Below are 24,086 nucleotides of genomic sequence, written 5' to 3' on the forward strand. Positions count from 1 at the left end.
ATGAGTCCAGAGTTCACGAGAGAGACCTGAACAGGAAATAAGGATTTGAGAATAATCAGCATGTGGATGGTATTTAAAGCCTGCAGTTTGATAAGATCATTTAGGGAGTGAATGGAGGTAGAAAAGCAAAGAGAGTAAGAACTGAGCCCTGGGGAATTGCTTCATTAGGGTTTGGTGAGAGAGAAAGTTACTAGGGAAGAATACTGTGAAGGAGAAGTTACTGAGGGAAGAGGGAGACCCTGAGAATATGGAATCCTGGAATCCAAGTGAAGCAGATGTTTTAAGGATGAGGCAATGATGAGATGTTATACCTGTTAACAGGTCAATTAATGTGAGAACTGGAAATTGACTTACTGGATTTAACAACACAAGTCAGTATTTTTTAAAAAAACAACAACAAAATATAGGCTTTATAATTATACACAGTATAACTGACAAAGCACCTTTTAAAAATTTCATTAAATTCACAAACTTAACATGAAGTATTATTTAACTTTTATAGGTAAATATATTGATTTGTAGAAAGATTGCTGAACTGGTATAAATTACATAGCTAAGAGAGAACACAGGTGTTTTGATCATAAAGGTTCAATTTTTTTTTATGAAATCCCATTTTCAAGCATAAATGTAACTACCTTGATCTTGTAAATAGAATTCAAATTTTATTAGGACTTTTACTTGAAATACTAATTTTGCCTAGAATATGGTTATATTTACCTATGCCATTTACAACCAATAACATCTTTTCTTATTACATCTTATACAAGTAGATCATTAGCAAACACATTTGCCTGTGGCTAAAGTTCTTCTGCAAATACACTAACTGATGAAAAACAAAGAATGGGTAAGAAAGTAAAAGAGAGAATGTGAAAATTCCTCCTTAGATTTAACAACTAATGTCATTTAGACAACTGAGCTGCAGGCCATAGGTTGTTTACATAGTCTACTAAGGGATTGGCAGGGATGAGTCTGAGGGCCAGATCCAGCCAGCTACCCAATTTTTGAAATAAAGTTTCATTAGAAACACACAGCTGTTCATTTACATATTGTCTTTGGCTACTTTTGCGCTCCAAAGACAAGTTGTGATAGTTGTGAAAGGCTCATAAAAGTCTAAAATGTTTATTATCTGACCTTTTACAGACAAAGTCTGTCAACTGCTGGTATAATTTAAAGAGATTATGACCAGAATATCTCATGTTCTTAGACTTCTTTCTGTGTTTAATTGCTTCCTAATAATGACTTGCTTCTATGTGTCCCTTTGTATTTTTAAAGTAATTCTGTATTTATCCTCTCATTTAATTCTCAGAGTGTTGGTGAAATAGGGTCAGTGGGGTTTATTTCCATGAGCAAAACTGCAAAAGAGATAAGGGCAGAGGAAAACTCAAATGTCTATTAATCTTTTAATAATCAACTCAAATATAGGCGCCTGTGAGAAGACTTTCTCAATTCCCTTAGGAAAAAGTGGTCACTTACCCTTTGAATCTCAATTGTATTGAAGAAGTAGCTCTCATGCCCTTACGATGTGTTATTGCACTTTTCATTAACTTTAACAAACAAACTTGTTTCACTTGTTACAGTAACTTGTAAGCTTCTTGTGCTTAGGGACTTATTAATTCAACATCCACTATGTGCCAGACATGTGCTAAGTCCATAAATACAGGGATCAATAAGACACACCTCAAAAAAAAAAAAAAAAAGACACGTCTGCCTTCAAAATACGTCTGGTCTAATGAACAGGGTAGTTAATTAAATACAGAAAATGATCATTGTATTGATTAAGTTGTGCTATAACAAAAGGAATTACCATCCAACTAAGTAGAGGGTGGTCAGGGAAGGCATCTAGGAAAGAATGACATCTAAGTTAATCCATGAAGGAAGATAAAGTTTAGCGAGATGAGAGAAGAGGGTCATTCCAGGTTAAATGACCAGAAGTGCTAAAGCACTTCTGTGTTTGGGGAACTGCACACTTGGGGAGAAGCTGGTGCAGCACTGAAAGTGTATGCGGGAGAGATGAGCTCAGACCAAATGATGAGGAGTCTTGTAACATATTAAGAATATTGGATTTAGCCTCAAAAGACCTGGGGTCTGCTAAAAGAGTTTAGGAAAGACAGTGTGATCAGACGTACCTGTTGGAAGAGTGACAATGGCAACAGTAAGGGGTGGATAAGAAACGGATCATACAGTAACCAGGTAAGAAATGGTGAGGCGCTTAATTAAGGTAGTAGTGTGCGAACAGAGGAAAGTAGACAAATTTAAAAGGAACTAGAAATGATAAGACTTGGTGATACACACGTATTGGAAGTTAAAAAGGCATCATAACTGACCCTCTGGTTTCTGGCTTGGGCAACTGAGTAGATGGAACTTTCATTCACAAAAAGAGATACATGAGGAGGTGCAAGTGTGAAGGATGCGGAGTGAGAAGATGAGAAGCGTTAGTTTAGACATATTGAGTTTTTAGATGCTTGTGGGAAATTCGAATGGAAGTATCCATTGGATACACCAGTCTGGACCTCAGCAGACATATCTGCCTGGATGCAAAGATTTTAGTGTCTTCAGCATTCATTCAACAAATGTGTACTGAACACCTACCATGTGCCAAACATTATTTAGACACGTAGAAATGGTAGCTGAATCCATAAGATTCAGCCATCGAGTGGATAAGACAGGAATACTGCGGAGAGAACCCTGTAGAACACCAGCATTTAAGGAAAGCAGCAGAAAACGAATTTTTAGAGTCGGCTGAGAAGAAAACTTCAGAGAGGCAGGGATAGAACCAGGGAGGTGTAAAAATAGTTCACAAGTCTGGAAACATGAGTAAATTAGTAAATTGAAATAATGCTTTTACCAAGAGTAAGTTAGAGGGAGTTGGGAAGATAGGAGTTTGGGAAGAGTGTAGACAATGGGCTGAGTTGCTCAGAGACCACAGCTTATACATTCACTCCCGCCTACTGCCCACTCTCCGTCCCAAAACTGTGCGACGTGCCAGATATGCGATGGTTAGCAAAACAGATTCCTGGTCCACACAGAATGTGTGTATAATAGAAAAGATATGCAATAAGCAAGTAAACAAATAGTCTTTACACAATGTGCTATGCTATGAGGAAAACAAACAGGGCTCTGCGATGCAGAAAAATGGCAGGACCTACTTGGAAAAGCTCACCGTTTAAGAATTGTAGAGGCATAAACAGGGAAAAACCATGCTAGACATCTTACCCGTATCCCTTGCTCCTGGAGCAGTTTTGGTGCATCGTGGATGCTCACGCAATGTTAGAGTAATTAACAAATGAAAATAATAAGGAAATTGATGCAATTACTTATTTTCTATTATATAATTACTACAAAGTGTAAAGAGAAATATAAACTTTGAAAAGCATCATAAACTAACCTTTCATAAACCATAAACCACTCGTTGACTTTTAATTCCAAGGGTAATTTTCAATTTTTTTTAAAACCCAGGCAGGCAAGCTTAGTGAGTTGTATTAAAAATGCAGATACAATTTAAAATCGCAAATTCATCATCAGAATTGATTTTCCTATTCGTTCATGGTTTCATAACAGAGTAGTTTTGTTCCAACTCTTCCATTTTTTCTACTAGACATTATGTGATTTTTTTTTTAAAGCGATATTTCCTCTTAGAATCCTCTCCTCTTCCCACAGCCTTGTGATTCAGTTTAGCCAAGTATTTCATACAGTCAGGACTCTTGAATATCTATACCTTGAGGTAATTTAAAATAATATTTCTATGATTAGATAAGTTTAGAAAACACAGAGTATAGGGTATCCCCCTCACTGAGAGTTATAATAGTATACACTGTGTTTAAAGGTTTTGAGAAGGTCTATATAAAGGAAGATTCTAGAATTTTAGAAAACTGTTTTCTAAACTTATTTGACCACACGGCTGCTTGATTAAGTGTCTGTACACTCTACTAATCTCCATTCAAAATACAAAAGCGTGACTCTGCAGGTTTGGCATAATGAGTGGGGATGAAGATATTGGCGAGCTGGTGTTAGTCACGGCCATTCTGCCACAGGAGCACAAACTAATTAACCCCAGTTTACAGATGGAGAAATTAAGGCATAGAAGGCACTTACCTGAGGTTACTCAGCTCTTTCAAAACCTAGTATATGGGTACTTTTTAAAATGTATATATTTTTTTCTTAACAGTACTATTTCTAGGTAAGGATATGGAACTTATTTAAATTTGTATTCAGACACATCTACATTTCCTTCAACAAAATAGAAAGATAATGCAGTTGAAGGTCAAATTTAAGAGCAGTGAGAGCAACATCTTTCTTATGCAATGTTATTTTCCCCTCACCAACGTAAATAATCATGGGTTTAATTGTAATTTCAGGTGGCATCTGCTTATTTCAAAGATTTTCACCTACTGCTAATTGGAGTCATCTGTTTAGCAACATCAATAGAAAAATGGAATCTGCATAAAAGGATTGCTCTGAGGATGGTGATGATGGTGGGTGTGAACCCAGCATGGTAAGTACTGTGTTTACTGTTCGAGGTTTATATTCCAAACAGAAAATTTTTGTGCAGAGCAAATAACCAGATAAGTAATGCATATCCAGACAATCATTTGTATGGCAGTGTAATTCATGATTTTTTTTTTTCCTCTCTGCAAATATGAAAGTGATATAAAGGGCACTTGAGTTGGAGGAGGGGAAAAAAAAAAACCCAGCAACTTTCCTTTCACTGCCGGTCTAATTACAGGGAGATTGGAATAAGTGCACACAACTCTGTCACCTTTTATGCACCATAGGAGTCAAAGCCGAGAGAAGCCTTGAACCTCAACAGACAAGACTGATAGACTTCAGAGTAGATTTCAGTGCTATCTTGTTTATTTGGCTGATTACACATTCAAGACTTGTTCAAGAGTATCCTTGATCATCAGAGAGGCTGTTAAGAACCAAAGACAAAGACATTACTGACAAAATACAAATGTGTGCAGAAAAATTCCAAGGTGAACTTTTCTCTTTTTAAATGAACAGTTGCAAAGTGAAGCAATTACGAAGTTTCATCTATAGAATGTGAAAGCAGGCAGTTGACTGAATTTTCCCACTAAAATAAACGCTCTTTTTTCTTTAAATTAATTGGGTGTTTTGCTTTTAATTCTAGCTCTTGTTAAGAACATAAATGTGAGTTAAAAAAAATTCCAGGGTCATAATCATTTGCATAATGGCATGCTTTAAAGCCTTAGGTGGTTCTTTCCTTCTCATCTTTCTTTAGAAATAGGAAAACTGTATTGAACTCTGTTGCATAATTCATTCTAGGGTATAAGCACGTCTGTGTTCATCATTTGTGGAGCAAACTGTTTTGTTAAATAGAAAGATATTAAATAACTCAGATGAGACAGATCCTTAAAAAAATATTTGTTACTGAAAAATTTTATAACGTGCGGGTATTAAGGGCATTTCAGTCTTAAAATGAAATGATGTTCCACGCTTCTTGAAGCGCTATAGAAATATGTCTCTTCTCCTTGGCCACTGACCCCAGGGGGTAGACAGGGTGGGGCACTGCATAGTGTGCAAAAGTCCTGTTCATTATACCACTAAATGGCTTTTCAGTTTAAGGCATTTTTACCAGATAGAAGGTTTATTAGATCCCAGCCTTTTTGTATTGAAAGATTTCATGTTTTGCCAATGCCTTAAGTTAAAATTGTTTGTTTTTTTAAATTAAGAATCATTTCTGGTTTAAACAATTTTCTTAAAAGTTTTCTTTTAGAAATAGAAAATATTTGCCTTATTCGTAATTGAAACTTACACTGTGGAATTTTTCTTATAGATCTGTTTCAAAAGACGAGTCAAAGAATTTCATAAATGGCTCTATATGGAAAGATGTGCTTCTGAGTGATTTTCTGGGACCTCCTACTCATACGAGATCATGTTTTGTTTTTTTTTTTCCTAAGTGTGATTTTGAAAGTTTATAGACATGGTTTAAAATCCTCTAATCTTAGGTATGTTATTTTTAAGAGAGAAGAATTACTCTATTTATAAGAGAAGACAATGCAATATATCCAGTTCTGACAACAGGCAGGAATGTCAGATTCAGGAGAGCATAAATCATTGAATCTACAGAAAACTCTGAAACTTCATTTTAGCTAGTGGTTTTAAAACCATTTCCTCCACCTACCACGTATTAAACCAGAGTAGTGAACAAGTAAAAAGCAGATTTATAAATATTAATCTCCCTCCTTGCCCTTGTGCCTCCCTGGCGCACTAATAAACAGAGCTATAACCCAAAGACAAAGGGAAGAATAAGTGTTCTAAATTCAAATGCTGATGGCACCATGTCTTACTAGGATTTGAAGGTAAGTGTCATCTGTAAAGGGCATTCAAATATTGGTATTACATTATAGCTGGTATATCATCAACCAACTTGCAGTTTGATTATAAGTTTTACCATTTTTCTGTTTTTGGAGAGAAGATTCTTAACGGTTTCCAGGGAGACAAATCTCATAAGAAATCCACTCTTAATGTGTGCCATTTTGATTTCCACTTGGCTATCACTGTCCTCAGAGTTCTTCATCTGGGAGGAATCCTAACCTTCTGTGTTTTGAAAACATTAATTTCCAACTCACAAACAACATCCCTTACAGTTAAATAACACAGAGCTAGTTAATCTAGACAGCAGAGTTCATACTAAACGCCCTCTCATTTCAGGCTGACTTTGGGGTTCATGAGTAGTACTGCCTTCTTATCTATGTGGCTGAGCAACACCTCAACTGCGGCCATGGTGATGCCCATCGTGGAGGCTGTGGCACAGCAGATCATCAGTGCTGAAGCAGAGGTCGAGGCCACTCAGATGACTTATTTCAGTGGATCAACCAACCAGGGACTGGAAATTGATGGTATCTCATGCTGATATGGCCAAAATGGGGTCTAGTCATTTGGGCATTAGAATAAACTCAAGAATTCTGGATTGTATTTTGAATGAACTGTTCATATATACATGTATGATGTGAAATTAACCTTCCTTTTTCTGTATTTCCCAATATTTATACAAAGGAATTACATTACCCAAATATTTTACCTGCAATTAATGGTTGAATTTACATTCTCTGGCAAAAGGGAAAGAATAAGAATGACTTTTCTATTCTTCAGCCTTTTTATCTGTCTTTTAAGGCTTTATCAGTAGACCTTCAGGTTTCTCTTTTGTACTGAAATGACTTTCCTGCATAGTATTGGGAACCTTTAATTCCTATATTCTGTTTGGAAACAGCATCACATTTCACTTGGTTATTTCTGGCCCTGAAAAAACTACTCTAATGCAGTGAAAAGATGTTGGGAGGACATTTGTATTTATAAAATACTTCATTACAAGGAGTGTTATCTCAGTATAAAGCGAATTCATTTATTTTTAGTTTCTCATAATGCTTTCATCTTCACACACACCCCCACCCCTCGGGCACACGCTGATAACCCTTCATTTAATTTTTCTTTTTCTATTTACTATTTTGCAGAAAGTGTTGATGGAAATGAAACAAATGAGAAGAAAGAGAAAACAAAACCAGTTCCAGGGTAAAGAATATTGACATTTTGATTAGGATTTTCCAAATTACGTTTTAATAAAATTATAAACTGGGTCAATTTATTTTTCATATACAGGAATGATGCAGGGAAAACTTCAAGCAAGATGGAGCTGGAAAAGGTACATTAAATTTGATTCTTTCTAAATAATTATACATGAAATTATATTAGATCTGCAGTTAGATATTGTATGCATTTTCAGACCTGTAAAACCTATAAATTATTTTGCTTTCCTAAGTCAAAGCCTGGTATAATGGTTTGATAAGCCTTCATGGGTAGACACATAATCAACATCCTGATAGGAAACATTTTAGGCTCTGAAAATTAGCATCATTTTCTCCTTTTACCAGGTTCATGGTGATGTCAGTGAGCACATGTGTTTTAAAGAAATGCAATGCTGGTCTCAGAATATTGTTTCACTTTCTTATTAAAATCTTGCTGCCTGTTTTATTAGGAGCATCCTGTCTTTCAGGTTATGAACTTAGAGCAGCTGCTATTTATGTAATTACAACCCAGTTATCTTTAGTGTCCTCGTTGCCACTAGAAACTGCGATACAGAATTCCCGAGTCGCTACCACCCAATACAGATGGGGTTGGAGCTATCCCAGCTATTAAACGAAGGAAGGAGACTTTTGTAAACTATCCCATAGAATTCATTTCCCCAGGATAAATCAATATAAAAATACTATACTAGGTTGTATTGGGAATAATATATCTCGAGACCACTGGAAAATAATCCTGCATAGAAATAGTCCTACAGTAACCATGGCATTAGAAATATGAGAGTGGAGCATATGTTCCTTCCTCAGGCTATGATGCATTAGCATGTAATTCAATAGGAAGAAGAAAACCCTTTTGTTATTTACAGAAATCTTCAAGGGAAGAACAATTTCTATATAAAGAGAAAACTAATACAAACATTAATTTTAAGCCATTAGCTATCATATATATTAAGGGTTTTTAAGATGAGAATCGAATATGTATTTATGAAAACCTTATCATCTTTAGGGCTGGAAGTAATTGTTTTAAAACGCAGAAAATCAATAGTATGCCAGGTATATTACAGAAGAATACATTAGAAATAATTTTTAAAAACTGTTGGATATACTTGCACTCAGTAATTTTCTTGTGGTCATCTTCAGAAACCCTGTTTTCTGGCGTAATGCCTAAATTTTGGGTCAAAGCCTTTCCAATAGATTTGCCATCCAACACTGCCCCAGGCATTATAAGAAAGTCTATTGATGAAAAGACCTGCTCCTTAGTGTAAGCAGCTCAGAGTCTAGTGGGGAAGATGGACTTTAGAAAAAAAAAAAAAAAGTGTGACATAAATACCACAGCACAGGCACATACAGAGGCCAAGTCTTCTAGAGTCTGGAGCAACCAGCTCACCTGGGCATATTGCCAGAAGGGAATATGAGGTAAAGGAATTTGAGAATGGAGGGAAGATGGCTCCTGCAGTCAGAGGAGTGCAGATTCCATTCCTGCAGGGACCAAGTCTGCTTGGTTCCCCATTCAATCCCCTATCTCGTTCCATTGCCGGAAGCAGAGTGAGTATTGAATAGATGCTTACCTTGACTAATGAAGGAGTGAAAAAGAAAGAGATAATGTACTCAGAATACAATGTATTCAAAGACCCAATTATTTAGAGAGCAGGGCTTTTTCAGAAACATCTCCAGTGCAGGTGCCAGGTGAGGAGTTGTAGGGAGTGAAACGTTCAGATAGGTTGGACCAGGATAAAAATAGCTGTTCATGCTATGCAAAGGAGTTTAGTTTATCTTAAGGGGAATAGAGAGCCTTGAAACTAGGGGACGGCATGGTAGATTCTGCCCTTTGAAGAGCTTACTGTGGCAATAATGCGTAGGGCAGAAGGTATGGACCTAACTGGACTTTTTGATTAATCTGACTTGGTGGATGAGAGAGAGAAAAGCACTGGAGACGCCTCTGCTACAGTAAGCTGGGCAAAGGCAGGGTGTGATACCACTGACGAGGTGAGGAACACCGAGGGAGAAGTAAGTTTTCAACAAGGGAAAGTAAGATAATTTGGGTGTATCTTAGGCCGTAAAGATTGAGATCTGAGTTCAAACAAGGCCTTTGAACATAAAAATGTAGCTTTATGTCAAAGAAAAATTAAGTGATAACGTTTTGGTCTATAATAGTGTTCTTTGTAAGAGATAGCATGAAAGTATTATTTTACATATTGTACATTGGAGATATGTTTTGATTTTTAACAATTATAAATCTTCAATATACACGTTTTGTATAGTTTGTGTTATAATTATTATAAGTTGTACCTGTTCTTTGCCAGGTTTTAACTAGATAATTTAACATTAACTGATTATGTGGAAGAATCTGTATCTAGTTAAACTAGCTATGAAATGGAAGGAATATTCATAACATAATATTTTGGTCTTCTACTTTCTTCATGGTGTTGGTGAGGCATTTCATTTAATTAAAAGTAAATCCTGGGTGGTTTGACTTTGTATGTGAACTACAAGTCAAAAAGATCTAAATATTACTCCCTTTGAAGAGAAATGGTTTAAAATAAATTTCAAAGAAAAGGAAAAACAATGAAGGGCATAGATTTTTTGGTAATATGCACTAAAAAATTGTTTGATTTCTATGAAAATTACTGAAATTTCACACATTGGAATCACCAATCTGTTGATTTGATATACCTATATATTGTAAATGATTACCACCAGTGTTATTTAACACCTCCATTATGGTACATAATTACCATTTCTTTTTTTTTTTTTTTTTTGAGGGGGGAATTAGGTTTATTTATTCATTCATTCATTTGTTTGTTTGTTTGTTTGTTTGGTAGAGGTACTGGGGGTTGAATCCAGGACCTCATGCATGTTAGGCGCGCACTCGACCACCGAGCTATGCTCTCCCCCTCCATAATTACCATTTCTTTACTTCAATGTGACCATTTAAGATCTACTCTCTTAGTAGCTTCCAGCTATGTATATAGTACTATTAATTATAATAGTCATGCTGTACATTAGATCCCCAGAACTTACTCATCTTATAACTGGGAGTTTGTACCCTTTGACCAACATCTCCCTGTTCCTTCTCCCGCCTCCCCTCCCCAGGCCCTAGTAACCACCACTCTACTTCTATTCTATGAGTTTGGCTTTCATCAATTCCACGTATAAATCATACCAGGCAGCATCTGTCTTTCTCTGTCTGACTTACTTCTCTTAGCATAGTGCGTGCTATTATAATGACAGCCATTCTAACAGGTGTGAGATGATAACTCTTTGTGCTTTTGATTTGCATTTCCCTGATGATTAGTGATGTTGAGCACCTTCTCATGTACCTGTTGACCATTTTTATGTCTTGTGTGTAAAAAAGGTCTATTCAGTTCCTCTGCCTGTTTTTCAATTGGATATCCTGGGGTGGGTTGGTTGGTTTTTTACTGTTGAGTTTTATGGGTTCTTTATATACTTTATCAACCATAAAATTCTTGTTAATAGCACTACAAAGTTTTGATACAGATAATAATGGTGAATAATTTGAAGATAATTTTCCCATTGCTGCTGCTGCTGCAGCTGATGGTGATGGTTATATGTTGATTTTGAAGATGATGGATATTCAGTAGTCCCTTAGATTCCAGGAACTGATTACAGAGCACTCCTATCTAAGAGTCATATTCCTATGCTTCATACATAAAAAAGAGATGTCTTCCATGACTCCCCAGGTGCCCTTTTCACTATAGGCCACGACCCAGACAATAGCAGCGTTCCCTCCTTGTGCCCCGAATAAAAGCGGTGGGTAGACACTTAGCCCATAAATTCTGTGTTACTTCAAATTAGCTGAAATATTTTAGAGAAGAAAAGGAACAAGAAGAAAGGAAGGCCCCAAAAGAACACTGACATGCACGGGGGAATAGATTTGGCAGGTTCCAGTGGAGAAACTGGGAGACCAATCATCCCCTATAGTATTTCCATGAGAAATAAGTTCTGAGTATCCAAAAGTCAACTTTTACACACCGAAAGAAGAACCAAGTTGCTGTATTTTTTTCCTTCTTGACACTAGTGTTATTCAAAGAGATACCCCAGATTTTTTATACCAGCTCAATTTCTAAACCTCCAGGCATCTTTGAATGAAAACAATTGGAAAATCAGTATGCTTTTAATGAGACGTCTAAGGTAATCGTTTTCCATTCATCTTATATAATTTGAACTTCCCCAAAAGGAAAAGTTCAAAGGAAATTTTCCTTGAACAAATTGAATCTTGCTTTTAATTAGGTGATGTTTAGTTTGGGGGTAAAAATTCTTATTATTAAAAATCAAATTCTGTAAGACAGAACTCTTTAATGTTCTCCAAGAATTCAAGGTATCATACAACAGTAATAAGCACGGCCCATAATACTAGGGACTAGGGACATTAGTTCTGTCAGGTAAGGAGATAGCAATTCTAGAATATCTGGCCCCTAGATCAAATATGGAAAATGTATTTTACATTAGATCAGGTAGGTGCTACAAACCACAGTCCTTCCTGACTACTTTCCCCTTCTCCTAGACTGGGTGAAACTGGGCAGCAAAGCCAGTTGTTAGTGCTGCCCAGTCCTGACCTGATACAACCCAGGCGTCTCCTTTACTCATCCAGCCAAATCCTGACGTTTACAGAGAGGTGAGCAGGGAGGGAAAGAGACTATCACACACCCTTTAGGACTCACAGAAGCATCAAAAAGACAAGAGGTAACAAGTGTTAAAGGTGGGGAGAATAGGAACCCCTTTTGTGTTGTTGGTGGGACTGTAAAGTGTGCAATCACTGTGGAAACATTCATTCTCCCTTTGGCTATGTCTGTTTTGTTGTTTAACCCATTGACTGAATTTTTTAATTCAGTAACTTAAATTTCAATTTCTATAAATTCTGTTTGTCTCTTTTTAAGATTTGCTTGGTAATTTTATAGTCTCTTTCTTCTTACTCATATTTCCCATCTTCTAACTTGTTAATCACAAACAAGTTTATTTATATTCTGTGTCTAATTGCTCTAGTGTCTGAAGCCCTGTGGATCTCATTCTTTGGCCTATTTTTGTTTTCTGCTGGTTCTCATTTTTGTTGTCATATTTTCTTGCATGTTTTGTGCTTTCAAATATTGAAATGCTGATTTTCTTTGAAACCCTATGGGAATTCCTCAAGTCCTAAGCTGCAGTTGCATGGAAGAGCTTTGAATTATATCGCTGTTTTTTGTCTAATGCACAGGTAACATCAATTTAGGCTAGAAATGCTCATGGTTTAGGAGTTTTCAGGGAACATTACATTTTTCCTTAAGTCAGCATGAGATTTCCTTGCCTTCTGCTTCTGCAAAGGATACCAGCTTTATGAGTGTTTTCCTATACTATTCACCACACAGGGTGGGCCTTAGGCATTATCTGCCATCTTCAGCTCTCTCTGCAAAAGAATAAACTGAAATCCTCAGGTCAAAAACTGCTTAGACCCTTCACTTAAGATTCCCACTTGTGCATTATTTGGGGCCAAGGCAGATTCCTTACTTCTGTATCAGTTCAGTGATATATCTTTAAAGGGACTTTTTAATATTTTAAACAGCATTTCATTTAACAGAAAATCTGATTTGTCATGCAGCCGGATAGAGAGATAGCTGTTATATTATTTACACATTATTTCAGTCATTTCTATCACTATGAAAAGAAAACAAGATTTTTTTTTCCAACAGCATGTATATTTTTATTTTTTGCTCTTCACTAAGAAATCACAAAGGAGGCTTCTAAATAACATTCAAGATATAACATTTTGTAAAATGGATTTTGGGTTTAATTGATTTTCAACATTGCTGAAAAATATAATTTTTATGAAGAATCCTCATGTCTTGAGTGCTAAATTTTAAATATCCTTCTGTGCCTCATACCATTACTGTATAAACTAATATCCCAAATCACAATATGTGACATAATTCTTTATTAACTACAGTAGATATAAATCATATTTCAAAGAGTCTTACTGATAGCTTCAAACTTGTCACCAACTCTTCTGAGTTGTTCAGGTTATTACTGATTAGATCTTCACCAGATCTTCATGAGGAGGTCATATCAGGAGTAGGAGAAGGATGTCTCTTAAGATTTTCTTGCTGTTCACTTATGCATTATCTTCATTCTACAGTTTCATTACATAAGTCATTTCCTATAGAAATTATTTAAAGTCATGTGTACATTATGGGAGGGCTGGTTTAATTAAAACTAGAAAGGTTATTCTGTTATCCACTTAACCAAGCACATGTAAACTCAGTGTGCCGAGTGAACAGAGGAGACAGGCCCCACTGTCAATCCCTCTGTGCACCATGGACTCTCCTCTCCCTTTTGCCTATGGCATCCACCATGTATGGCCTACAAGGGCACCAAGGTCAATGCAATGACTACTAGTTAAGAATCATTTAGTTCTTGTTTTTTTTTTTTTTAATGTAAAAAGAGAAATATTGCATCTTCCAATAAGATGGTAGGTTGAATGGGCCCATTTACCTTCACTCTATCCCAAATCTCCGTTAAAACAAGAATAGACTTTCTAAGTCATAAGTCATAGTTATAAAAATGTCAAGAAAGGAGATGACAGCAAAATCACTTTGGAAGCCAGAAAGTTAAAGAGTGAGTGGGAAGTGCCTCAGTTATCCCACGAAAGTGTAATCCCGTCAGCCGTGAGGAAGGACAATAAGCTACTGATCTAATTTACTCAGCCGCAGCCCTCAAAGTCTTTACAATGTTGAAAAGTGGGGGTAAGTAAAAAAAATTGCTTATGAAACAGTTAAATCCCCAAACTTCTTCCTCAACTCCACCTGGATGCAGCTGCTTCCCCTCCACCAGACAAGTGTCATCTTTAGACGTGGTAAAGCAGAGGGTAAGGAGGACTCGACACAGTTCAGGCTCAGGGAAGGGCTTCACAGTGAAAACTGGAGCACCGAGTGATCGTTTGTATGTTGAATGGTGAGAACCTTGCCCCATCTCACCGGCCCCAGTAGCCAGGCCTATACCCTCCAGGTGTCAGCAGGCAAGAAGCCAGGAGGTTTTTCTTCGGGGAATGTAATCAACACAAGATAAAAGATGAAAATATATTGCATTAGGTTTTCTCAAAAAAAAGATCCAGGCAGATGATAGCATCTATGAGCCCACAGTCAACAACAAGTTCCTAAGAGCAGGTACAGGGCTTCCAACCAGCTTTCCACTGCCTTAAATAGGAGCAAACCACCCGAGTTCTTGGGTACCTGAAGACAACCGCAGGCATGAAAGAGAGAGATCCAAACAAACCAAAAGGAAACAAACTGGCAGGAAACAAGACTGTGCAGAAAGATGAAAACACAAGAAAAAATTATCATTAATATATATTCAGAGAGGTGAACAAAGAAATTGCAGTCATGAAATATGAATGAAATTTTATAAAAAAGGAGTAAGACAAAAATAAATATATATAATAGGAAATAAATATATAAAATACTATAAATATAAAATATATAAAATAAAGATAGAAATATAAAGCTATAAAATATAAATGAAAATTTTAGTATAAAATAGAAGAAACAAGATAAAATAATAGGAGTTTCAGAAAAAGAATTGAGAAAACTAAGGTTACCTCAAAATTCAAGAAAATTTTCATAATGAAAGAATATAATTTTTATGACGTAAAGCCCCACTGGGTGCCAGCAAAACTGATGAAACAGACCCACATAGGAAAGGACCTTGAGATTTCAGAACATGGTGAATGAAGAGAAAACCCTAAAAGTTTCCAAAAAGCATGATTCCTTAGGACAAAAAGCATGGGTGACAGAAGACTTCTTTACAGCAACACTGAAAACTTGGAGACAATAGGGGAAAATGCTTTCAAAATTCTGGGTAACACTGTTTCCAATCTAGAAATCAATACCCAAACTATCAATGAAGTGATGTAGATTAGTTATCCTATTATTTAATTATGTGGAGAGAAGATTTAAACAACCACAGAATATTTGGGGCTGATTTGGTGGTATCCACTTAGAAAACTAAGCAAGTAATGGGATACAAAACACAAAAAGTTATATATATCCTGTTGTTCAGCTGTTAATAGATCTCTAGACAACATTCTGAACATTGAGCTCTGCTCTAAGCAAAATTTCGAGGGGAGGATGATGGTGACATAAAAAGTATGAGTGTGTATGAGTATTGAATATGGGAGGAGGCTGTGAAAGAAAGCTAAAGTCTCATCTAACATAGTGGAATTTTAATTGTAATGCCTACAGCTGAGAAATCAGGAGATTTTATCATATGAATATAGTTAAAGTAAGTGCAAATAAATATCCAAAAATAGCTGGAAGGTTTCAAACTGGCTGTATTTGACAAGCAGAAGATTGTTAATGGGAACTAATATTTTGTGCAATTAGCCTTGAATAATTACTTAAATATAAATAGAACCCCTAATGTTTTTATATCACACTCACCCAAATGAATTATTTTGTACTCGCAGTGGCGACCACTGGTTTAGTCCACAGTGATTCGTGTGTGCATTACTAGCACCCGAGATCCGTGTGTAACGTGCCCCTGGAATCTGCAATCACTGCCACCAGGTGGCAATAGTGAGTTATATCTGGACCTGCAGGATTTTTGTTCTGAAATGTCCCGTGAGCACCGCTCGTTCTGTGATGTCTTAGGATTCTGAATTTGGTCATATCCTGTATAAAATGCTTTCAGTCACTTGGAAGAAGTTGTGGAAGACACACTGACAAGGTCTTAGATGTCATATATTTGTGGGAGATACGAATGTATGACAGAGAATTGGGATTGAATAAAATCCCGATAGGTTACAATTGCTTTGGTTACAAGCGTGATGAAATAAAATTGACCGTAAAGTCTTATATCCATTAAAGAGCTCACATAAGTAAAAATTGTTCTGGAAGGCAAGGTGACACAGGGGAGATCACTGAGAGGGAACGCATATGCCATACATTCTGCATCAGTTCTGCTGTGACCAGTTACGTATGTCACAGTGAGACTCGTTTTACTCCTCTAAAAAATTAGGTCTTTGTACCAGATTATCTCTAAATATGTGTCTTCTCTAGTAGTCTATGATTTTTTTAAAATACATTTAAAAACTTTTTTTTATGATTGTGAAAGATACAATAAGTATCAGGAAGGTAGTGGCTACTCGCCCCGCCCCATAATCCTATTGTTAATATTTTGACATATTTCATTTCAGTCTTATTTCTAGGCACATATATGTGTGTGGATATGTTTTTTATTTTAAAAATTATATTCTGTGTATTTGGTTTCAGAGAAGTCTCCCCACGTGAAACATAAAGCAAGCGCTTTCCTGGTCTATCCGTCATGGCAGTCTCCTTTGATCACCAGCACAAGAGGTTTTCTCTGGCCTCTTCATCCCTGACCGTCTCCAGCCTCACCTCTCTAGATGCTTTGCTTCTCATCCCTTTGTTTGTTTGTTTGTTTTCTCTCCCAAACCCCTAGGAGAAAAGACACCACACATACAACACACATGCGCATGCGCGCACAAACACCGAACTCCTTTCACTTATGGAAAAATGTGATGAGTTCTATCTGCAAACATGTGCTGTCAGGCTCTGGGTCTTATTTTCTACCCCAAATAACTTATTTTAACTCCCCTTTAGATCCGGGTCAAACCCTTGGTCTCAGGTTGAAACTACTGTCTTGAGCAGAAGACTGACCTACTGAGGACCCTCCCCCACTCCTTTCCATACCAGTCGTTGGCTTAATTTGTGGCTCCTCTTAGACTTTCTTAAGAGCACTATTTTCTTGCCCATTGTCCTCTACTACTGTCCCTCTGGTCCTTAATCTTTACTTCTTACTACACAGTGTGGTCTCTTCGGCCAGTTCAGCCCAGCAGTCACATGCCCTAAGCACAAAACAGAATAAAGCTGACTACCCCGGGCTCGTATTTACTGTCTAGATAACACAAGTGGTGCACCCCATCCCACCCTCCAGACACTTCCACTTAACCCTGAACGTGTTTTGTGATGTATTAGCACTACCATTTACTGCAGAATTTCAATCTATCTTGAATTCATAATGCCTTTCTAAATTGTCCGTGATATTTACATAATCGTGTATGTAGCATTCATGTATATTTTAAAAGTCTTTATGTAGGGAAAAAGAGAGAAGTCCATAAATTATGCCAATATATTACTATTTTTCTATTTTGATATTTTAACTTTGTATTTGCCAATGCAGTTTCATCATTGCTTCATATATAGGAATATATATGCATTTACTGCAGTTAAGCTTTAATATGGAATCTAATTTTTTTCTTTATATTTTGGAAGTTTTAATGTAACAATGAGAAGTTATATACACATTACATCTCTGTGTTTGTCCTTATTATCAACTTAATAATATCCAAATTATATATCACTTTCTGATTTGCGTTTGAGGTCTTTCCTTAGTAAAATAGTTAAAAGTTAAGCCCTAAATTTCTCTTGTCATTTTTGTATCACTCATAAGAATTTTTAAACTTATTTTGCTGTCTTATTTATGTATCATTTGTTTTTCAAATTTCCAGTGGAAAGTTTTATCATGGGGAAAATACAGATCCTTTCCACATAGAAAATATAAGGCAAAAGGAGACATTTGTAAATTAGTTTATTAGAGGTGAAGAGTAGGTACCTTTGGGGGCTAACCTTTAAGTTAATTAGAAAGTTAAAGGCAAATTACAGTGCACCTGACCCTGCCACGCTAAATGCTGTGCCCACACCCATGATGGCTCTTAGAGAGTAGTAATTTTCTCCTGTCATTCATACAATTTCTCAAGAAGGTCTTTCAGTGCCAGTGTCGCACACAGCATACTTATTTGTATGAGATAAGGCAGTTCTGTTTGCATATTTCTTATTTCTTAAATACATCTAGCTTTTTAAAAGGCTCAGTGTGGAAGACAGGTCTGAAATAGGCAAGAATTGAAGCACCGAAGGCTGGAAGGAGCTATTGCAATAACCCAAGTCAGGGACAATGACAACTTAGACTCACGTGGTAGCAGAGATGGAAAAAACCCAACAGAGTCCAGACGTATTTAAGTAGATAAAATTGACAGGATTTCATGGGATGAGGAAGACAATGATTTCAAGGAGGACAAGCAAAATAGTGTAGTGGCTGGCGGTGTGAGGGTATAAGCCCTACATGGTCTCAGACTTCAAGTCTGCCATTTCCAGGCTCTGTCACCTTGGGCAACACACTTAACCTCTCTGTGTTTCGCATCTTCATGTGTAAAGTGAGATAAAAGCAGCTCTACCTTCATTGTGTTGTAAGAAAAAGGTGAATTGAACCATTTATTTGATTGTAACTTAAAGCAATGCCTTTACTTACGAAGCCCACTCTAAGTGTTTGTAATTATGGTGCTGGTAATGCTATTATCTTATATAGATGATCCTGAAGAAAAACAGGGTTTGAGAAAGGAAATAATGAATTCGGCTTTGAACATTTTGGGGTTGGAGTTTTATTTTAAAACATTCAAATTATGTTGAATGGACAATTGGATATATAGGTCTAAAAGGAGTCTGGCTGAAGACAGAAGTTCAGTGGTCTCATATATCTTTCATTAAATCATTGAAAACATATGAAATTTCCTAAGGAGAAATATTACTGTGAGAAGAGACAAGTACCTTTAATGAAGTTTCAAGAAATTTGTTTTAAGAAAGGACCAAGGGAAATAAACTGGTGAGGAAGACAGAGGAACAGGCAGAGATGTAGAAGAAAAACTGGAAGACTGAGATATCGCAGAGCCTAAGCAAGAGTTTTCCGGCAGAAAGGAGTGATCAGCTCTTTTAGGTGCTGCTAAGAGGTCTACCAAACTGACACTGAGAAGTATCCACTGGGTTTAGGAATATGGAGGTTATTGTTAATCACAGCAAGTGCGTGTTGGGTGGATTGAAGAGACAGAAGCCAGATTTGATTGGGTAAAGCAATGGAGTCAGTGAATGCAGAGAACTCTTTTGAGTAGTTTGGTTGTGAAAATGGAGGTGATGTGGGTCATTGAGAGGGGACTTAAAAAGGCCTTCTCTGTTTTCTTTTGAAAAGATGACTTGAAAATGATTAAACATTGATGGGAAGATTCCAGTAAAGTCTACTGTATAAGGTTTCTGAGAATGTCTGAGAGACAGGAGTCCAGAAACAAGTTGGAGGCGAGACATTTATTCTTTTGTATGTTGAAAGGAGGAGAAGGAGGGGCAGGTGCAAGTAGGTTTCTAGTTTGACAATGAGTCCTCTGTCTGCTGGCTTCCATTTTCCCTGGGGAGTGGGAGGCAAAGCTACATGTGAAGAGTGAAAGGAGGGAAGTGGGAAGGTTCCCAGGTTTCTTGGGGAGACAGCTAGAATCATTTGGTCAGAGAAACACAGCAGGGTAGAGGTGTGGCAGGAACGAAGCAATTGAAGGCTGTGATCCTGAATGTAGGGAACCCATTCTCTACCATGTTTAATTATCACCAGCTGTACTGGGCTGCTCAGAGGCAGACATGACACGGAGAAAGTAAACGGCTGAGTTCATCCAAAGCGAACATTTTGCTGAATAACTACCATTCAGATAGAGACAAGAGAGTTTAGGGTTTTGTTGAGAAAGTTACTGATGCTGGTGATGGCTTCCTAGGTATGTACTTATCCCCAAATTCATCAACGTGTATGCATTAAGTATGCACAGCATTTTACATGGCAAACATACCTCAGTAAATTGGCTTTAAAACTACACGCCTAAAAAAAGAGAAAGTTACTGAGTTGGTTTACCAAGGAATCCAAACTGGATAAGACAGGAAGCGAAGACAGGAGAATAGTAACTAGGTACTTCGGTGACCTAGACTTGTCAGTAGAGTTGAAAGAAAGCAGAGATAAAAGTAAGTCACCAGCAGTTGGAAAAGATGCTGTGGTTAAACAGGAGAATTCTTGGTTAATAGGGTGGTAAAATGAGACTCTTTCTATCCCTGAAGAACAAGCACATACCATAAGTATTCCCATGCTTTCTTTGCATGGAATTTGCAAAGGGAGCAACCAAAAAACCCTTTTAGACTCTTAAATTTAGTTTTGAAGATGAGAGGCCTGAGAGATGGTCTACCTTTGAAGGAAGTTAGAATATTTTCCCAAACCCAGTCTAACCTGTCAAGGTCGGGGCGGGGGAGTCGTCCACTTACCTCAAGACAGTGTGATAGATGTTGAGAAATCACCGCTTGGAGAACTTGAGAATCTGTTTCCTAGACTTAGAGGCGATCAATGGGCCAGTATCTGAGGTACTCTTGAAATATTTAGAAGTGAAAGTCATGGGTGAATCTCCTTACTAACGGAGTTCCAGCTGCACTCTCACTGAACAGGTAGAGGGGCCTGTTTCCCGTGGACCAGATGTAGGGAATATATAAGAGAAGTGGCACTTGGGGTCATTTCAAAAGCAACTTTCCCCAAAACAGCTTCTTGACAGGCACGTTGAGCTCCACATAAAGAGACTGGGTGGACGACCATCACACTCGAAAACCACAAGTGTGTCGTAAGAGAAAGAGATGCATTACTACACAGGAGGGGCAGCAACCTGATGTCCCTACCTGGGTGATAGGAATCCATTATCCATAAAAATCCATGGCAGGCCCACCGGATAGAGCCATTTTGAACACCCATCAAACCCGCAGAGTACTGATGTCACATCTAATTTAAACCAGTCAAATAAGACCTCTTTTAAGCATTACCACTCCTCTCCTGAACCTGTTCGTTCCCTGCCACTCCGAATATGGAGGATTTAGAAACTTGAACTAGCAGGTGGTGGGAGCAGTTGGCGCTAGAAGAGGGAGACAAGGCCTAACCCACAGGCCCACTTCTCACAGTGGGCTGTTCAGCGGGCCTGACCTAGGGGGCGAGTGCAAGCGACCTTAGTAGAGGAGGGACTTTTGTTATTAAATAGCACACGATTCATTTTAGCCCTGAAATTAGATTTTTTTTCTAAACATGACTAAAAGATCATTTATTAAATGAAGTGATCAAAAAATGTCGTAGATTTTGCCCCAGATACCACCCCAACCATAGCACGAATCAGACCCACAGAGTGTGTTAAATGGGCCGTGCATGAGAGAAGGAATGAAGTTCCTGTTATCTTATCCCTTAGGAAGTTCCATTCTTAAGCAAAAACATTAAAATAGTGGTTTTTCAGATGGAGCCATTTGAGAATGTGCTGTTGTCCAGGAGCTGTAGGAGGGGGTGACTGAGGGAGAGTAGGCTTGAAGGTCTCTAAAAACTGTGTAAGGCCAGGGTATTTGAAGGGCTATAATGAACATGGTATAGTTACCCAGATGCTGATGGATTTGGAGGATAGAGGAATGCTGTGTCATCTTAAGTGGAGGAATGCAAATATCACCTTAAAAAGTGATAGCCGCGGGTGACCAGGAGATTAGGATGTCTTGTTCAAAACAATGAGCAGAGAGAGAGAGATACCCAAGTTACATGAGCCTTAAAGAAAAATAGATTTATTTCCATGTGAGTAGAGGATTAATGTTCTGGAAGAGAGTGGGGAACAGGAGGACACTGACTCCATCTCTCAATGCCGAAGTATATGGGGTTGGAAGCACTCAATTTCAGACATAGTGGTATCCTCTGGGGGGCCATCAAAAGCACCAAAGCACCAAAAATAGAGAAATGCTCCAAAAAGAGGTTTAGGAACTCATTGACCGTGTACCACCAGTGCAGAGGGAAAACTGGGAAGATTTGGGGTGGTGGTGAGAAGGGAAAAAAGGAGGTAAGAGTTAGCTCAGGAATAAGAAAGAAGAATGACTGAATGAATGAAATTATGTTCATAAAATATATCAGTGGTTAAATATTTTTATTGTTAACATTTCTATTGATGGAAAGACAAATGCTGTGTTATTGGGCTACCATAACAGAATACCATAGACTTAACAGGAATTTATTTCTCCCCATTCTGGAGCCTGAAAATCCAAGATCAAAGTGCCAGCAGCATTAGTGTCTGATGAGAGCTCTCTCCTTAGGTTGCAGATGGCTGCCTTCTCTCTGTGTTCTCATGTGGCAGAGAGAGAGATCAAGCTCTCTGGTGTCTCCTTTTACAAGAGCACTCATCCCGTCATGCCAGGATCCCACCGTCATGATCTCATCTACCCCTCATTACCTCCCAAAGTCCCCATCTCCAAATACCATCATACTGGGGGCTAGGGCTTCAGCATATGAATTTTGGGGATGGGGTGGACACAAACATTCAGCCCATAACAGATGCTATTACTGCTTGTTACGACCACAAACAGAGCTACTTCTCATAGTACATTTTATTGTTGAACAGAATTCAGGCACAGGAAACAGATACCGAACGAAGAAGGACCACATGATGTGTAAACTTATGTGCTTGTGCATTGCCTACTCTTCTACCATTGGTGGACTGACAACGATCACTGGTACCTCCACCAACTTGATCTTTGCTGAGCATTTCAATACGTAAGTAAAATTATTGGGTTGGTGATTTGCTAAATGGGCAGCACACAAACTATAAGAATTATTCTTAACCTGTTTCAGAGAATCCAAAGACAGAGATGCCATATTGAGTCCCGCCAGGACTTCTATAGGTCTAGAAATGTTCCCTTCTACTGAGAGTTAAATGTGTAGGACGTAGTGAATTAACATATGTCTGCAGATTCCAAGGCCAGCTTAGAAGAAATAACTTGTAGAGGACCACGCTAATCGAACACAGGAGATACTCTTCATTACAAATAATATTGCAAATCGTAGCTACCTAAGGGAAAAAGGAATTGTTCACATGGGACAATTTATGTAGGGCTTGGCAACTGACATTTGAACTTCAGTGATGAGTGGTAAACAGAAGTGCCCATCACGGAAGGTTTGGCATTGCAATTGAAAAAGATATGAAAGATTGGGCAACTACAAAAAAAATTGCAGTAATAGCATATTCTAAGGACAGATTACAAATCTAAATATAGTTAGTACTGTGATGTCAGTCCAGTGCAGAAAATGGGGAAAGTTGGATACAGTCAGAGCACTTGAGTTAAAAATGCCAGTTTCCAGTCACTTACTTGGTGAATTTGAACAGTAAAAAGTAAATAACTCTTTTTTCATATCTCAAATAGTCACAGTTGATATGATGATTGTGAGAATTAAATGAAATAAACTATGTAAAAATAGTTAACACTACGTAAGAACTATTGGAGCAGTAGTTTGAAAGTCCATGTTTCTTTGTGAGAGCTGAAACTGATCCGATACCCAAGGTGTATTTTCAAGTACTAATAGGACAGATAATAGTCAGAGTTTCAGAAGGTGGGTGGCATTGAGGATGTCCTAGAACAGGATTTAGGTCCTTTTCACAGAAAAATTAGGGTTCAGAGGCAGGAAAACCACATTCTAGGAAGCAGATTCACAGACTCTGTGAACTTTCTGAAATTATTTGCAAAATGTTCCAAGAAATCCAAGATCAAAATGTGTCATCCTCCATTCTGTAAAGAATGAAAGCTTGTGTACAAAAAACACTGGTGGGTATAGCTCAGTGGTAAAGTGTATGCTTAGCATGAGGTCCTGGGTTCAGTCCCCAGTGCCTCCATTTTAAAAAAGAAACAA

The 24,086-nt window shown here is 37.6% G+C and overlaps 1 protein-coding gene across 1 annotated transcript in view; it reads left to right on the forward strand.

Moving 5' to 3' along the window:
* The window catches only part of SLC13A1 (solute carrier family 13 member 1), a 76,724-nt gene that overhangs the window by 23,086 nt on the left and 29,552 nt on the right, over positions 1–24,086 (forward strand). The window contains exons 3-7 of the mRNA XM_010947594.3: positions 4,356–4,492; positions 6,673–6,860; positions 7,473–7,530; positions 7,618–7,660; positions 22,804–22,955. Coding sequence (XP_010945896.1) covers positions 4,356–4,492; positions 6,673–6,860; positions 7,473–7,530; positions 7,618–7,660; positions 22,804–22,955 — 578 coding nt within the window. The remainder of the gene's footprint in view (positions 1–4,355; positions 4,493–6,672; positions 6,861–7,472; positions 7,531–7,617; positions 7,661–22,803; positions 22,956–24,086) is intronic.

This window comes from Camelus bactrianus, chromosome 7 (assembly GCF_048773025.1).
Source record: "Camelus bactrianus isolate YW-2024 breed Bactrian camel chromosome 7, ASM4877302v1, whole genome shotgun sequence".
Lineage (NCBI taxonomy): Eukaryota > Metazoa > Chordata > Mammalia > Artiodactyla > Camelidae > Camelus > Camelus bactrianus.